The sequence below is a fragment of the Rhopalosiphum maidis genome, chromosome 1 (genome assembly GCF_003676215.2).
Source record: "Rhopalosiphum maidis isolate BTI-1 chromosome 1, ASM367621v3, whole genome shotgun sequence".
Lineage (NCBI taxonomy): Eukaryota > Metazoa > Arthropoda > Insecta > Hemiptera > Aphididae > Rhopalosiphum > Rhopalosiphum maidis.
In genome coordinates, this window is record NC_040877.1 from 23994781 (window position 1) to 24014710 (window position 19930).

General features: G+C 24.3%; 1 protein-coding gene across 6 annotated transcripts in view; it reads left to right on the plus strand.

Moving 5' to 3' along the window:
• LOC113552232 (multiple C2 and transmembrane domain-containing protein) overlaps positions 1 to 19930 on the plus strand; it is a 56530-nt gene that overhangs the window by 23548 nt on the left and 13052 nt on the right. For 5 of the 6 annotated variants that reach the window (XM_026955036.1, XM_026955001.1, XM_026955010.1 and 2 more), the window contains 11 exons: positions 4563 to 4936; positions 7091 to 7111; positions 7262 to 7415; positions 7870 to 7982; positions 8300 to 8408; positions 8479 to 8621; positions 14444 to 14523; positions 14913 to 15021; positions 15186 to 15328; positions 15394 to 15549; positions 18656 to 19102. In XM_026955036.1, the coding sequence (XP_026810837.1) occupies positions 4563 to 4936; positions 7091 to 7111; positions 7262 to 7415; positions 7870 to 7982; positions 8300 to 8408; positions 8479 to 8621; positions 14444 to 14523; positions 14913 to 15021; positions 15186 to 15328; positions 15394 to 15549; positions 18656 to 19102 (1849 nt within the window). The remainder of the gene's footprint in view (positions 1 to 4562; positions 4937 to 7090; positions 7112 to 7261; positions 7416 to 7869; positions 7983 to 8299; positions 8409 to 8478; positions 8622 to 14443; positions 14524 to 14912; positions 15022 to 15185; positions 15329 to 15393; positions 15550 to 18655; positions 19103 to 19930) is intronic. The other variant, XM_026955019.1, reaches the window with a different exon arrangement.

A 19930-nucleotide genomic window follows, 5' to 3' on the forward strand; every position in this document is an offset into this window, starting at 1 on the left:
TTGTGACTTGACAAACATATTCCTAAAACATTTAAATTAATTTTTATTCATTTATAATATCAACATTCTCCAAATTCAATCTTACCACATTGATATTTAAAAATATACTTAAATTTACACGGTTAATATTTATCAAAGGATAATAAACTCTTATCGTATAACATGTATTTATCAATAATGTATTTTGTAAGTTTTCATTAATTTTTTCAAAATCCTCATAATTTACATTTAGTTAAACAAAGTTAGATGAGTTTTAACAATAAATTAATACTTATTCATTAATGTTATTTCTTGTATTTTATTGACTATAAATAAATATATACGATAGTAGAAAAGTATTAAAATAATATTTAAAAATTGTACAAAATATATTTTAAAGATATAAGTAAATAAATGTATAATGGTTTAAGTTGTGTATAGTCAAATTATAAGTGTATATTTTTTTATAAAGGCAGTTATCATAGTAATAATTATTCACAGTATCATGCTTTTAGTTTAACGAACTAAAAGCACGATAAGAATACAAATGCCATCTTATAAAATTCCTACAAAAGTTGCCGTGAATAAATTAACTCGAGACATTTTCATATTTATAGTGAATACATTTGTACATTTATAAATTCATTTTAGTATTTATTTTAGGTGTAAAAATGAAATTATTTACTTGTTATTCTTTATTGTTAATTAAGAACTATATAATCTGTTTATTAATATTAAGCACAAGTGATCTCAAGATTAATATTGAATTAGAAAAATTAAAATTAAATATAAATTAAATTAGCTAATCTTATAGAAATAGAAAACTTGGTTGAAGGAGCCATCCATTTATGGAACTTCTTTACGTGTAGCTCTTTGTGAGATTTGTATCCTCTGTAGTGGTGAATTCATCATGTAACTTAAGAAGTAAGATTTCTTTGTTGTTTATAGAAATAGAATTTGGTTTGAATGATTGGTGACCCTCCATGAATGTGGTTTTCTCGAATTTATAGTGGCTGATCGTTATAATGACGGTGTTCGGGATTGGTGGTTCTTTTATTTACCTATTATACGTCCTATTGATTTACTTACATTATAATTTCATATATTTTAAATTAAAATCCTGTATTTTTTAAATATAAATTAGTACCTATTAAAAATATTTCTAATTATAATTTGTACTAGGTATTTTAAATATCTAAAACCGATATTAATAAAGTTTGATGATTATAGTAGCATACATTTCAAATATGCCATTGGACTTTTCACTAGTCACATTATACTTATACCTAGGAGATATCCTTACTAATGAGTTTCGTTAGAAACATAATATTATAAGCATTAAAACATTTTTGGCAAATTTGTTTGTATGTATGAACTATATATACATATAACTATTACTTTATTCAATGTTATAGAATACAACATATTAAAGAACCCAAATAATTGAACATGTTTAATAAATAATGATGTATTGATGTGACACTATAGCATGGCAGCTATACGATAAATATTATATACCACATTAATTTAAGATAATTTCCAAGTATCCTAATACATTTATTACGAAAAAAAACTATTTGCTTAGCTCAAAGTTATATTATGCTTTATTAAAGCTGACTTGGCGATTATCTAGTATTGCTAGATATTATAACAATCTCAAAACCGTTTTTTTAAATTTGATAATTTATCATTTATTTATATCTTTAATTCTATAATAATAAATTATAAGAATGATCTGGTTGTGTTAGCGGCAAGACTATAATATACTACTAATTAACCCGACATAGTCTTCGTCTATTGTTTAACTTTTTTGTTTAAATGGTTTATAAACAATAATTTTGAATTTTAAATACAATATATACTTAATGCTGTATAGGTACCTATAATTTACTAGTGAAGAACAATAATTCAAATAAAATTAAAATTTATGTTTATACGGTGCTTAGTCGGTTATTGCAAAATCAATAAACAACGATACTTTTTAAAGAAGAATTCTTGTTTGCATATATGTTGTAAACCTACTCGAAAATCTGCACGAATGCAACATGATTTAATTATCAACGGGGTTATTTTAAAAATACTTAATATTTTATGCGGGTGAGAAAATGTACAAGGTTTAGCATTTCAAACTATCTGAACTTTGAACTCATACTGCACTTCAGCTTTTATTGTTTTGTTTAGTATATATCACAAACATGTTTGCAACTTGAGAATTTTCATTTAAATAACAATAGATGATAATATTATAGTAACATAAACCACTACAAATTTCTAACTGTAATATAACTGTATGTTTTATTCTATAGTAGTCACGAGTAGTGATTACGATAGGTCAAGAAAGAAGTGATCGGAAAATGCTCGTAAGCACAATTATATATAATATAAGATGGACAATTTAAACTGTTTAAAGTTCAGATTAACATCTAAATGGTTTTCTAACTGGGTTAAACATAATAGGTAGTGTTACATATTTTTATATACATAGTGACCGATGGAATTCTGATGTATTTGAAATGAACAGAACTCAGTTGAAAATTGAAATTCAATACTCACAGATGTATGTTAATACATGCTATTTGAAATATTTGTCAACTGTAAAAGATTGCGTCGGATAGGTAATGTACTGGTGTTCATCCTCTGGATGCATTTAAAACCTGAAAAATGTCAGGTTTCTATCGGTCACCTTGTACTATATACTAATAGTACCTATATATTATATTGTTTTCACACGAATGAAAATAAACTTTGCGTGATATAGTTAATATTTATAGCGTGTTTTCCAATTTTGAGTTGGTGTTGTATAAATAATGTAAGTCGATACACAAATAATGAATGTGAAAAGATATTAAGTTTGGATAATCTTAAGGTTCTGATACTTTTTTAATATAAAAATTATTCATAGTTAGACTACATTTAGAAAAAAATAGGTAAAAAATATAGTAATAAAATGTAATGGTTATTATTTATCATTTAAATAAGAACGTTATAACACTTATAACAATTTCTAACATCCCATGTCTTGTTTTATTTTGAATCTAATTATTTAATTTATAATAGGTATAATCCAAATTATTATTTTTTAAATTTATATTTGTTCATATTAGAATTGTATAACATACAAAAAAACTATTCAAATTATTAATACATTTCTTATATGACAATACAGCTGTATATTAGGGACTTTGTTGAATAGTTCCGATTTTGTATGTATCTCAGCAATAAAAATATAAGCAGTGGCTAATTCTTGTCCTATTTTTGTTTATAGTACAGCAATGTGATAGTGTTGAAATAATTTAAAAGTATGTAGCCATAAATATATTTCTCAAAAAAATGTTCACAACTTGGCCTTTCGTAAGTTAGTCAAATGTGTAGAAGAAGTGTACAGTAATATATTTTTTTTATATAATATAATAGTGGCTACCTTACATTACTATACAAACTCATATAAATTCTTATCAAGGAATTTTGTCTGTTTTTTCAAGTTATTCCTTATAATTAAAGTATGTTTTTATAATCTTATAATTTATATTTTGTCTGAGCTAAATAATAATAATAATACAACAATGGTTTATTGATAAAAAATATATCGAAATACTTACCTAAATTATTAAATTTCTAATAGGAACTATGGATTATTATAGAATGTTTCATAATTAACTAATATTGTAGTAAGATTATAATGATAAATCAATGGCAGACTATTTTAATTTTTATAAGTTCGTCATAAAAAATTAAACTATTTAAAACATATAGTTAACTAACACAACAATATAATTACCGAATGAGTATGACAAAAAATAATGTTTTTATTAGAACATTTTGTTAATCATTTTAAAATAAGTTATAATATGTAAAATATTATTATTATTTTTTTTTTGTAATGGTTGTTTTGATTAACTATGGTAGTATGTTAAATGTACCCAAACTACTGTATTCTAGTATAATTCTCAAGTATAATGTGATTGATAAAATGCAAATTCATATTTTGTAATATTTTCGTATGATGTATTTTTATTAATATATTATTATTTAATCTTATGACTTATGATAGTCATTGTCAACATGTAATAATTGGATTTTACTGTCAGTTAATTAAATCGATAGATCTGATAATGATAATTGATTATAATTAGTAAATATGTGTCACGTATGATCTAAAATTACTTTATTGTTTTTTCCATAACAATAATATGTCTATGCCGTGCAATGGAGGAATTTCTTAACAGCCATGAAGTCAACAAAACGTTACTAAATCCCGGATGAATGATCCTGTGGGATTTTATGAGCAACAGGGCATATTGCGTGTTATTTCTTCTCTTGATATGAACTATACTTTCAGGGTTGGACAAAAGTCTTTATAATGCCCTTTGGCCTTTGCCTAGGTTATATGTGTATATAACAAACGCACACAACAATTTCAAATGCTTTTTTTAGCCCGTTTAAAAATTATTAATATTTCATAAAAGCTTTTATAAGTTATGAGCTATAACAAAATGGGTGTTTTGAGAACCCAAGTAATAAAATGTCTATAATAAATATATTTTTTACTTATAGAACCGTCTTCTTGTTTGTGTTTACTATAGCTGAGAATGTATGCCACGTGGAATTTAATACGAGATCTTTGAGAGAACACGATCACCACCGATCGTCAGTACCCTGCAACGATGAATCGGGAACTAACGATTTGGTCCGACGTCGTCCGCTGTCGAAGTCTGATTTTGACCTCAGTTATCCCGAGGACTTGGACTATTTGTGTAAGAAGTTCGCGGCAGCGGAACGGCGGCATGTCACGATGGAAAGCTTCGCATCGTCATCATCGCCGAGCACTCCGGGTGCCGGTCAAGGGTGCTGTCCATCTGCAATCAATTCGTCTTCCTGTGCTAGCGTTACCGCTCAGTCCACTATACAAAGCATTAACGTGGTGCAAAAGACCCATTCCTTTTTTAATTCCTTGAAGGTAAATACGAAATTCCACTTTGAATCAATTTGAATCAAATATAATGAAAATTACAATAATAAATGCGTCTTATAATAATTGTTTTTAATGAATGATAGTGGTATTTTCTAATAAAAGTACAAACATAAACAAATGAAATGAAATATGAGTGGTTTGTAACTTATCCTATAGGTCTGTGGATGAAATTTGAAAGAAATTTTGCTTTAAAAGGTCAATTGTACAATTATTGAAGTACAAAATATGTATTGTTGCTTGATGAAATGCTATCAACAAATAAAATATAATAAATTATGTAATATTATCTTTTACTTATATTATACAAGCTACGTGTGTCCCTAAGGTGTTCGAGAATATTTGCGTGGTAAAATTTATACAAACTTCATTACCATAGGTAGGTACTCCAATGACAAAAAAGTCTGAAAGTCGTTTGCACAATATTACAATAATATATATATATATGTTTATTCTTTTTTTTTTTTACTTATGATATTTAAAATGAATAATACAATTACACTAAAGTTTCTAACACGTGTTATTGTAATTTGTAGTTACATAACGTAGCATCAGTGTACAAAATAATATTAGTATATTACAAAGTTATACGACCATCAAATCAATATATGTTGATTACATTCATTTACGAATGGTTTTTTAATATTTGTTATTTTTATCTTATTGTACAAAACTAACGAAACAATTGCATTGAAATAAAATTAATTGATTTTTAGAAATGAATTTTCAAACTAAAATTTTTGTTTAAATACATTTGATACAATTTCATTAAAATAGAATTATTACCTATACAGTAAATAATTTATAGTTATATAGAGTTTGTCATACTAGATATATATTTTATGAATTGAAAATAATAGAGATTTATCTAATTTAACTCAAAAATATTATTATTACTACAATGTTACTGTATAAAATTGTAAATTTAAAAAATAATATTTTTTTGTTAATATTTCTTTATGAAAAAAAAAAAGAGGAACTACAAAAAATTATTTAGGATCATATAACAAAATTATATAGTTACGATATATTTATTTAGTTGTTTCAAATGTTTAAATAGTTTATGAATTGTTGCATGAGTTAACCAATTATCTTAATTAACAAAATCAATTTTAATAATTAAATAAAAATTATGGTGTTACTAAATACTATATTTAGTATTTATTTATTTTATAATTTAAAATTTAAATTTTTTTATTTTCGTTTCCTTCGTTGAAATAATCAAACAATTATTTAAAATATAAATGCTTAAATTAAACTAAACGAATGTATTCACAATAATTTATTTAAAAAATATATATCATATTTTATCACTATAATATATTATATACAATTTGTGTATTGTTATAACTTATAAATGAAGAACATTATATTGTGTACTTAATACTAATATTAATATTGTATAACATAGATAATCATTATTTATATATTTTAAGCTTTTTATCAAGATTTTTTTTGCATCAAATTTATTATAGATTCTAAAATTTGTTGGTCTATACTTATTAATTAAGTTCTGTGAATTTGTGTTCAAATAAATAATACAGCCCCGTATAGCTGTCAATATATTATTTTTATATTTTGATAAATTGCACTAGTGGTAGTTTGCTTTAGTCTAAAAGAATACATAAGACAATTATTCTACCAAGCCATTTAACCTACTAATAACAGTATATATGTTTAGTAGATAAGAAACTTAAAGAAAATAATTCAGTATAGTAACATAATTGAGGATTTTATACGTAACATTTGAAATTTACGACATACTATGTTTTTAGTCAATTTTTTTTTGTATTGTTTGTTAAACATAGTTAATTTTAAGTATATTTTTAGCTATTTTAAATATTATGGTACATAAAAAGTACGATTCAACCTAACTATTTCACTTCCTTTTAAATACTATAGTCCTAGGAATATAAACTTTACTATATTGATATAATATGTATAATTATATTCTATAGAAAAGTATTATAATATATTTATAATATAATATTTACCCAGGTTTAGAAAATGTAAATAAGTTTTAATCTTATATTATTTTAAAATCTACTATTTATTAATATTTAAATAATTTAATTAGCATCATGTAATATTAATATAAATTAACAATTTATTATTTTTTTTTTTAATTACATGTTTTATTAGAATCTGTGGTTTTCTACTGAAGTAAATTAAAATTTATATTTTATTTAAAATACATAAATAAATGTTTTATTTTATTTTATCTATTTATTTATAATATGCTATGTTTTTTTTATTCAAACTGAAACCTGTTTTAATTTATATATATTTACATTAATATGATGCTAATTTCAGGAGAAATGGGCTAAAGGGAGAAATAAAACACGAGGCTCTGACACTGATGAGTCACCCTCTGAATCTCCTATACTAGCAAGACTAGTCCGTCCAGACACATTACAACAAACTAAGACTTCAGACTCAAAAAATACTCAAAATTCAATTACTAGTGGTAAGGAATTTCAAATAAATTTCAAATTAAAAAGGAGAATTTTCTTCGAACAAAATCGTAAGGTGGAAAATGTGTTATGTAAAAACTGAGTATTATAATATGGTAAAATATTATCGAATATTATATATTATAAATAATAGTGAAAATTAAATCTAAATCATTAAATAAGAATAATTCTAATTTTAACTTTAAAACTAAACATTTTATCAACAAATTTGTTTAAAAATCACAATATACATATTTACATTTCTGTTAGTAACAAAATATCTATATCTAATTAAATTGTTTTTTCGGCGTCTTTCAAAATCTAAGAAATAAACAATAAATTAGTACGAAATTTTTAAAAATACCATTTTTCCTACCCATTGAAGGAAAATGTTTGAATACTGAATATAATTAATAATTGTTAAGCATTAATACTTTTTTATAAATATATTTTGTTACTGTATTTTAGAATTTGGATTGACTCAGAATTGGTTCCAAAAAGTTGTTTCACGTGATCATCAAATTCGGCTCCGGAGACAAAATTCAATAAGATCTGAACAACAAATCGATATAATTACACCAGTAAATATTAATATAAATTCGTATTATTTTTGTAATTATGTTATTTTAGTATAATGTGGTATATAATAGGCATGCATCTATTATAGAATAGAAATAATTTCTAAAAAAAAAATGAAGTTCTGCAGTAGGATATTTCTTCATTGTTTAAAATATTTTCTTTAGACAAATACCAATCTCACGAGCTTAAACAATAGTATGCAATTATAATTTGGTTTATAATTTAAATTTTAAAACAAATTTTTATTATTCAAAATATATGTTTACAAAAAGCTTAACATTTTAAAATTAAATTTTGTTGTTGAATTTTGATTTTTTAGGAAGGTCAAAATCCAATTCTAAATGAAGCTTTGCTCAGAAAATATGATTTTTTTCAACTCAAAATACATTTAAAAAAAGGAAAAGATCTCATTGCTCGAGATAAAAATGGTAGTTAATAAAAAAAAAATTTGCAGAAAATTTATCAAAACTATATTACTAAAATTTGTCAACATTTTAGGTCTCAGTGATCCTTATGTGAAGTTTAAGATAGGTGGAAGACAGATTCACAAATCAAAAATTGTGTATAAAAGTCTAAACCCAAATTGGGACGAAACGGTTACACACTTACTAGATGATCCCTTTGAACCTGTTCAAATAAAGGTATGACATTTTTTTATTTTTAAAAACCAGAATATAATTTTAAAAAAATACTTATTTATATTATAAGTGAAAGGTAAAAGATATCGTAATATGGATCGGTTTATTAAAAATAAATTAAAAATCTAATGTAAACCTTTTAATGTATTTTATTTTGATTATATTATTTTGTTTTTACTAATTTGTTTAAGTATAGTTCTTTGCATTTTGTATTTTGTATTTTTTCCCTATGTTTTTTTTGTTAAATTATAATTTTTTGCTCACATAGGCCACCGCCTCGAGGGAAACTCTTTTCCAAATAAAAATATTACTTTATGATAATATGAGGTTCTTTTTTTTGGCAATCCCGCTGTTAAAATTGGGTTAAATATATACCGATGTTTTAAACCTTGGTTGTAACACAAGTCCCGTTATTATGTGTGTCCTCAACTATTAATTACCCATATTTTATTATTTTACTGGTGATATTTTTATCGAAAAATCAATAAACTAATCTATCATAAAGTAAATATCATAATACTTTAAATATTCGCACAGTGGCATTGTTGCCATAATAGTTGATAATAAAAAAAAAATCTTATTGTAATTATGTAATTTTATTTTTAAATATTTTTAACAATTATATACGAATAGTAAATTATAGGCTATTTTAAACTCTAATTTTTTTTATAACTTAAAGAACAGTTTTTGAAGTTTTTGTTGAAATCTGTGAATTAATTATTGAGTTGATAAGCTACAAACATATAGACTGTTACCAACAGCAACAGAAGAAGATTCGATTTTCGTAATCAACCATGAAATTTATATTTATATATATTTATAGAAACATACAGGAGTTAAAAAACAAAACTATAAACACTCTTCGAGTATTAAGAAATATGGGTGCAAAATTTACTGACAATGGTTTCCTTAGTTACTAAGCCTATGATTAAACGTATAATAGTTTGAATACATATTTATTATATTACAATATATATAGAATGATTCACCAAGTATACTCGCCTCTATTTGTAATTTAACAGTAAATTTATTCAAATTTTGATTTTTAAATTTTTAAAATATACATAAAGATCGTATTTTAAAATTTATGTATACATCACCGTATTTTATTATTGTAAATCTTATATTATTCACTTATACATACAGTACGGCTAAATATAATAATCTTATAAATTACTATAGTTGCTTAAAATATTTAAAAAATAATATTATTATATAATAATAAGAATTGCTCTGTTTGTTAACCATTATGGCAATAACACCACTGTACGAATATTTAATGTATGGTGATGTTTACTTTATAATAGATTTGTTTATTGATTTTTCGACAACAATGTCACTAGTAAAATAGTAAAAATGGCGATTAATAGTTATTGAGGAAATACAAATAATAAAACCTGTGCTACAACCAAGGTTCAAAAGATAGGTATAATTTAACCCAATTGAAACAGTGAAATTTCCAAATGAATGAACCCCATATTATTATTAAGTTATACTCGTATTTTTATTTAGAAAAAAATGTCCCTTGAACAATGGTAATATATTTAAACATTTCAAGATTCAGATTTTAAATAACGGCATTATCAAAGAAGAGAATGGAGTTTACTTTTTGATGAACCCCCTTGTATAAATACACATAATATATATGTATAAAAAATGTGTTTCATGATATCTAAAATGTTATTACTACAGATTCATGGCCACCATAATACTCATTGTGAGAAAGTTTTGAACGGATTTGAATTACAGATTTTTATACTTTATTTTTTTTGTTTAAGCATTGTGTGCTTTCGACATTTCTTATTTGAATTACCCTGTTTCATATTAAACTATTGAAGTTGTGTTTGAAATTTACAATATTTTTCGAATAATTGAAATAAAAACATCTATAACGTTATAAATTACCGAAATGTATTAATGTTATTAAGGAATAATACATTCCTAAAGGAATAAATCTGTTCATTATGTTGTAGTTCGACGACGGCTACGCACTTGAACAAATTGTATGTATTCATGCGTCATAAAATTGTACACGATCCAATGAATGCAGGCCATACGCAATTGTACAATTTGTTCAAGTGTTCTCTTTGTCTTCATATCCCGCTGTATTTACAATTATTTACTACATACTAAACCCGTATTTTTAAGGAAAAATTGTACCATATTATTGGTTTGAAGTTCGTCTAAGTTTAATTTTTGTTATATATACCTATTTTTAATTAATAATATTTTATTATAAAATAATGATTTCAAATGAAAAATGGTCGATCATTCTAAAACCTAAATTAACATATTAAATGAAAATGTCTGGAAATATATTATTAATATATTATTTTGATATATTATACTTGTTATGCCTTATTCATAAGAATATAAACTTCATAACTAATAAGGTTTCATACAAAAAAATTTACCTTTGCGATATTTACAAACACATTAACGATAAACCTCCAACTCAAAAATATAGCATTATGCATAGTATATTGCTTTATTTTTAATAGATAATTATTTTTTAATTCAAATTGTTAAATCAGAAATAAAATTTAAAAAAAATTAAGTTCATATGCAAGTATAAAACATTATATTAAGTATTTATCGCATATATAATATATATAATAGACTGTAAAGTTCTTATTTTCTTTTCATTAATATCAATTTAACAAAATACATTCCATCGATTTAATTTTTAATTAATACATAATGTTTTTATATAATATGCTTTAAATAATTGAATGTCAAACTCAGGTTTCAATCACAGTGAATTATTATGATGAGCAAATCGGTTTTTTTTTGTTTAATTTTATAAAGATGTGCATTACATAAAAATATGTGTGGTTTTCCACGGTTCAGTCGTTATTCAATTTTTACTTATATTATAATAATTCAAATATTTATTTTAAATAATACTTTTAAAATTAACTATAGTGACAATGGTAGACTTTATTTTATTATACTTCTTTCAAGTTATATAAGTGAATCTGAGTGCGGATACACAGTTTATTAACCCTTTTGTTAAGGCTTAGGGTCTCGCCAAACTAATACACTTTCAAAAAGATAACGTTTAAAAGTTGTATACATTGTGCGTAATCACATTACGATAACAACTAACTCATTTTATTTTGTTTTAATTTTCGTATTTATAATATGTATTAAGTATTAATATATTTGTTAGTTGTATTTTGTATAATGTATATGAATATTAAATAGCGTGTAGTTTTATAACCTTATGATAATGGTGCGCGATACACAAATTACAGTAAGTAATTATTTTTAAAGCAGGTGACTTTTCGATAAATCCTACTATTTGCCTGTTGGTAAAGTAAATTTGTCATACGAATATTTTGATTAGTGTTTATGGAGTTTAATTTAATTTCGTACTAATAAAATACAGTTGAAATACTCATCTGTAGGGTCACCTAGACTTATTATTTACATTTGTTAGTATTTATAAAAAAAATCTCCATAATTAGTAACTTATAACTTCTATAAAAGTCACAGTGATTTAAATTTAAGTAAATTACAATACTCTGTAGTTGCCAATATATAATTATACAATATTATCTCGTAGACATTATGATTAATCAGTATCATGTACGGTTGTATCATCGTTAATCTTTACTGATAATAATAAATTGTGTAATATTGAAATGTTTTATAGCATAATGGATTACTATACTAGTTATATTAATTATATTGAATTCTATGCAAGTACTATTAAATATTTGAGCTGTGAGCTGTGAACACTTGTACGGTAACTGTCATTCACTGTGGTTAACTGTAAACACGAACAATCTATTTCAATAATAATTTTTTTAACAAAAACCTGTACATACTTCGAACTTTATTGATACTTGATATACGAACTACATTGGCCTTACATTTATGGAAAATCATTATTCGTTAATAATCATAACAAAAACAATTAATAAAACTATCGTATTACAGGTAGATCATTCTTAGGTTGTTCAAATATTTTCATATGAATATATGATAATTAATAATCGGATTTTAGCGTCACATTTCAATATACAAAGTTTTCGGCTGGGTTGTTTTGAGTATAATTGAAAAATGAATATCTATTTTAAATATATTCTTTATGCCACAACACTTAACATACTCGTACAATAATAAATATAATAAATAATTAAATTGTATTATTATATAAATAATTATTAGTGGTACAGTTGATTAAAAAATAAATAAAAATAACCAATGGCTATAATACGTGTTCAATCAAAGTTCCTGATTTATCAGGTATTAAAATCTATGGACCTAAATATTTAATGATTTCGTTTATATTTGCTAAAACTATTTAATTAATAATTAATAAATGATTCATTATTATGTTACGGAGTTTATGATTTCCAGTGAATTTGTGTATTAATTATTTATGTAATAAATTACATGTATACCATAACTCTTTAAATACGACTTTACTGGGATTAAAAATGAATTTATTTAGCTTATAGTTAAGTGTTTATATATTTTTTATTTGAACTTTAGTAACAGATTTCAACAATAATAAAGTATTTTTTATTAATAGCGAATCCATTAATTTACTTTGACGTTGTCAATCATATTAATTTTCAGTTGCTAGAATTAAAATAAAGTTAATATTTTGTAAATCTTATCATTGCTCGATTAAATTGGGGTAACTCATAATAATTTTAATATTTTTTCTTACTTTCGGTTTTTATTTCGTACTTTTTTTTGTGTACATACTACATGTGATGCCTAGCTACCAGCCGATAGAGGCTTATTAAACACGAAACGTGGTTGAAAATAAGAGCATGTCACGAAGTACAACGTATAGTTGTATAATATAAGAATCATATGCACTATTTTTTCCATGATATTATTATTGATGCACTATGTCAAATTATTATTATATTATAATTTTTACAGCAATAAAGTAAAGTAACAAAACTTTTGGGTAGCACATTTATTCTGTTAATAGAATAAAGAGATAGTGCATAGTTAATTGTATTTATTTTTATCTTTATGGCTAAATAAATTATTTAAATACAATAATATCAATATATTTTTACTTTTAATATTATTATTATTTTTTTTTTAACAATTCAAAATGTATTGTAATATGTAATTTAATAATTCATAAGAAAATTAGTATATAACATGTTTCATACTATAATTATTTATAGCTTTATATTAATAACGGCTAAGAGTATAATATTCTATTTATGCGTATTATTATATTACAGTTTTAATGTAAAAATAATGATTTATACTCGAAAATAAAACAACAAATATTTGAAATTATGAAATAAATACATAGTTATATCATAAATCTTAAATCATATATTTTTTATTAAGACTAAATTAATTTCCAAAAGAAAGAATATAACAACCTATTTTTAAAAAAAATTGGAGAACAATCAAGTATTAAATTATTAAGCACTTGTCTTACTTCATTAACTTCAAATATTAAATACTGTTGTAAGGTTATGTGGTTTTTTGATAAATAAAAATAAAATTTGTAAAACAATTCTTAGTGGTTGATTTATATAATTCTCGAGAATAATTATACACTAAATATTTGTATTCGTTTTAATTTTCAGCACATATATAATATTATAATATCTTCATTTTACCTAATTTACAATTGAAACTACCATTTAGATTTAAATTTTATTTAAGTAAATATAGAGGATACATATATTATTTTATTAAATAATAAAATTATCAAATAATTTTTTAAGTTAAAATTATAAATTAAACTTTCTTTAGATATTATGATATTTGAATTATTGGTTTAAAACATCAAACTATAAACTTTTCAAATCAATATTATTTTATCTTTTCAGGTTTTTGATTACGATTGGGGTCTTCAAGATGACTTTATGGGTGCAGCGCAGATCGCTTTGACGGCCTTAGAATTGGGCAAGTGAGTTTAATATCACTTTATGTCGCTAGAATAAATTAATGCTTAGTAATGATTGATGCCAACGACTAAGTATAACACCATTGTACTAAAACGTCAACTCAAAGGGAGAGTGATAAACAAAGTAAAACAATATTTAGTCAAAATATGAAAAATGGGTTATTTTCTAAATCGTAAAAATGTTCAAGGGACATTAATAAATTAAAATATATTTTAATATTTTATATGTTTAAAATAACATTCAAGTATATTTTTTTGCGATTTAAATCATATTAATAAAATGTTATTAGTAATAGTCCAATACACGAAAAATACGAAATTTATAATAATTATTCAACACATATTATTACCATTATTATTTAGTATTTTTATTATTATTATTATTATTTTAGACAGCACGAGTTATGTTTACAATTACGAGATACACAAAATGCTGAATACCTCGGTGAGATTTATCTAGATGTAACTTTAACACCTCAATCTCGAGAAGAACGTGAACAGGTACATAATATAATCGATGTATAATATTACAATCTAACTGAAACAATATCAAATAATTATTTATTGACTATTTGTATGTATAAATGTTTGTACGTTAAGATTCATACGTAAATTATTTAAAATTAAAATAAATTTATTATTAAATTGTATTGTACTATTTTTAGAGTCTTCAAAAAACAGGAAAAGTAACGGAAATAGGGAGAAAATACAAATGTCAAGTTTGGAGTTCAGTGGTAACTATTGTTTTAATTAAAATAAAAAACTGTACAATAGCTGAAGGTTTGTGTGACCCTTACGTTCGTTTCAGGTATGTTTATACTTTTATTTGTATCAAAGAATCCATTATATTTTCAAAGTTTATTTTGTATATAGATTGGGAGGAGAAAAATTCAAGAGCAAAGGTAGTAATCGAATGCCAACGCCTACTTGGCTGGAACAATTCGACTTGCATTTGTTTGATGGTCAGACTCAAGATTTAGAAATAAACGTATGTGCGAAAGAACGTTCACGTGAAGAAATAGTAGCAAGGTATGGTTTATTTTTTTTTATAATTTACTATATAAAATAAATCAATAAATATTATGTTTGGTTTTAGACTTCTAAGGCAAAGTTCTCGAACTCAAACTTTCAAAAAACTTTACGATTATACCTTACTATTCTGTAAAAGTATGATACCTAAATATTTTTCCAATTTAATTAGTTAAAATTGTTACATTAAAATGATTATTCAAAAATTTTAAATATTATATTACTTTCTCACGTAATATAAAAAGAATTTTAAAGAATTCAGAGGAGTATGCACTGGGTTTTTAAATTCTCAAGTATTATTCTAGTTTTATTATACCAATATTTGATGTACAATAAGAAACGAAGTTTTATTTGTATGGTCTTGTCAATTATAAATTGGTATGTCAATTAAAAGTAATGATTCGGTGAGTAATATTAGTAGAGGTAGATGTTTTTTTTGTCGTTAACATATTTTCCCCTTGGATATTTTACCCGATTTTCCATAGCTCAAGATTTATTCTTTATTTCTAAATTTAAAACTTAAAAAGATTAATATTTAATGAGAGAGAAATAATAAACATCTCATTGTCATTATTTTACGCATACCTGCTATTATTATATTATTTAGAAACCTTTGCATATGTTTCACAAAAGAGTTTGTCTGAAATACATGGTTAATCCATTACAGTTGAAAGCTTATTGGTTTTTCGGTTATCCTTTTACAGAACTTAAGATTATATAATTTGTGGTTTATATGGGATGAATACAATATTTAGACGCTTCCTGTATACATAACATATTATTTGCTTAATTTTAACTTTAGTATAATATATATTATATACTGTATATATTCATGAGTTTTCGATTATGAATGATGCGTGTACTAAGTAAACTTTCTAAGTTACAACAGAATTAGCACACAAAAACTGAAAAGACTTTAAACAAATCCACTTGATAAATTATAAATTAGGTAATATACATTTTAAAAAAATGTTACTATTAATAACAATGAATTAATGGTTAAAAAAATAGTAATTGCATTGAAATTAATATTTAAAAAAAATAATCATTTTAATTTATTTTAGTTAATAATAGTTACTTATCGAAAAGCATTATAAGTATAAGTGTTATTTATAGAAGAAATATATAGAAACTTTTAGGATAATACTATAAACGATATTTAAAGACGGATTATGTAGATAAATGCATTTTCTTTAAAAAGTAACTATAACTTTGGTACCTAAATACTAACTGGAAGCTCCTTAGATATTTTGTGTTTATCGACCATATATTTTCTATATAATAGGTAACAGACAAAAGACTACTAAAATGAAACTTATCTACGTTACGCAAATAAATTACTCGATTTGCGACTTTATATTTATTGACACTGTATAGGAACCAAATAAAAAATAAATGTTTATACCAAACTAAAGAATTTTTAAAATACACTACTTCATACGCGTGCCACCAATCTTAAAGCCTCACTATACCAATCACGAATCAACCATTTAAAAAAAATAAATTTATGAAATAAAAATAACCATGTAATATTTTCTTGGTAAATATTAAAGTTATCTTGCCAAAAAATTCCACCGCGTATAATATATAACGTCATTAAGTATCGTTCAAAATGAATTGGTTATATTTCATTTTATAGCTAACACTAAAATAATTATTGTACCTATATGATAATTAGTTAACTAAATATATCTATCATGTTTTGAATAATCTATAACACATTTTCTGTGTAATTAAATATCTACTTTTGTGAGCATAATGAATAGATAGGGTTCGATAAACACGATAGTTTATAAATTTAATACTATTATTTTAAAATTAATCGAAAAGTATAATATTTATCTAGTAGTATAAGTGTTTGACATTGAGTGATAACTTCAATAACTTTGTGGTGCTTGCTGGACAGCAAACCTACTGTATTATGGGATATTGAAACTGAGAATTCGGGTAATCTTCTCATAGTCGGTCTCTTCTGTTCATCTTGACGTAACTGAAAATTTATGTACCTATAATAATTAATGTTACAATAAATCATTGTATTTTTTTTAATAAACTGTTCTGATTGGATCATACTATACTGCAGTTCTTATAGAACATTTTTAAAACCTTAAGCTGATCATAAAAAAAAAAAATTAATACTTAAATATTTTATTAAATTTAGAAATTCTCAAAAAAATATTACTATGTATTAAAACATTAAAATGTCTAGATTTAGATTCTGAAAGACAAAAATTAAATTAAATTAAAGTATTAAAAAAGAGTGTTACTACAAGAATTGAGTTGATGTTTTTTTTATGCTAAATTTAAAAGCACAAAAAACTTATATGGGTGGAACTCGTTAAGACCATGCATGTTAAATTGCATACACATTTTTCAACACTTTTCTCTAGTTTTTTTTCATACACTTAAGAGAACACTGATAAATAAAAATCAAAAACAAGATTTGAAGTATATTAAAGTATAGTAAATATAATAAACTTAAACCTTGATAAGACATTTTTACTGCTATAAGAGTGTCCATAGAAGGTACTTTAAAACATAAAAAAAACATCGTTATTCAACATCAATAAATTCCTCACTTTGCAAAGTAAACATAAAAATTTCTCAAGTTCATTATATGTATTTATTCATTATTCTTTTATTATTTATTTTAAGCTTAAAAATTTTACGTGAAAATAAAACAGTTTGTCATTTAGTATCAGGCAGTGACACAGTCATTAAAATTGTACATAATAAATGTATCATATTTGTTATTTGCTTCATATTTCTACTAATAAAATATAGATAAAGATTTCTTCTTTACCTGTTGTCATTGGTTTAATTTTTGGTTCTATTTAATATTTTATATTATATTAATTACTAAAATAGGGGGTTTAATAATTTCATAAGTTATATTTTAGTATACAATTAAAACAACCCCCTAAAAAACTTCTGGCTACGCGCCTGATATCAGATACACTGGCTTGTAAACTATATAGAGTATATAACGGACATAAGAAATAAACCAAAATAATGACTTAATAATATTAAAAAAAAATGCATAAACTATTTCGATTATTTTTAAGTACCTACCCATACCTATATCAACTACGGTTTCTGTTTACAGCACTGTCTTGGACCTCAGTAAATTGGAGCGGGAAAAGACGCACAAAATCAAGTACAAACTCAACATTGGAGCTAGCGGTGGCATTGGTGACGATCATGGCGGTGATCATCATCAACATCGTGACACGACCGGTGGGGGCGTACTTTATCTGTTGCTGACCATCAGCGGCACTTCAACGATCGCGATGGTATCAGACTTGTCCAACTACGAACGTGAAATCACCGAACAGGAACACGTCCGACAAAAGTACATACCTAGACGGACATTTTGCGATCTCCTAGACATCGGAGTGCTAACGGTCCGAGTGTACAAGGCCCAAGGGCTGACATCAGCCGACCTGTGCGGCAAGTCTGACCCGTTCTGCGTGCTCGAGTTGGTCAATGCCCGGCTTCAGACTCACACAGAATACAAAACACTGTCACCCACGTGGGACAAGATATTCACTTTGTGAGTACATATTTATTGATAATTATATCAACACCTGGTGGCTGTTTTATATTTTAAATTCTTAAACAAGGGATTTCATTTTGTCCCCAAATATATTATTCGCTCCGATCGTACAGGAAACCCCTATAATTTTTTATCTATACAAAAAGCTCATAATATTATAACCGCTATCACATCTCCCACGTTTCTTTAAAAATTATTATTTTTATTATTTATTGTTTATACCTACTATTCAGTCATTAATGTGTGTTAATTTCGAAACTATTATCGCTATTCATATAAATTTTTCATATTCACGTTCGGCCATTAATCAATAGTTACCTACTTAATTATTTACCTATCTTTTTGGATATACGAGCAATATTTAGAAAACACGATGGCTACATATCATAATTCATGAGTAAATTACATTTACAAATTTACAATGTATGTGATATTTAAACCTGATAGAGTTTACAAACTGAAATAAACCCAACATAATTATGATTATTATAAATAACGGAAAAGTCCGCTTTAAATGTCTTATTTATCTTTTCCCGTCAAGTACGTGGTGATTGATATTATTTTTATAACAATCCTATCTAACATAATGAAAGATTGTTTTAAAATTAAAAATTAAAATTTCTTCTATGCAAATAGCTAGTATAATGCATATCGATGCACATGTTATATATTAATGCTGTCCAACAATATAAATATATACAAATAACAAGTTGTCAGTGATTATAAATTAATTAATATTCAATAGATTAGATTTTTTTTAATTAAATAATAATTAATTTCTGTATTCAAATTATCTGTATCACATGCAGAAATCGTCATAAATCA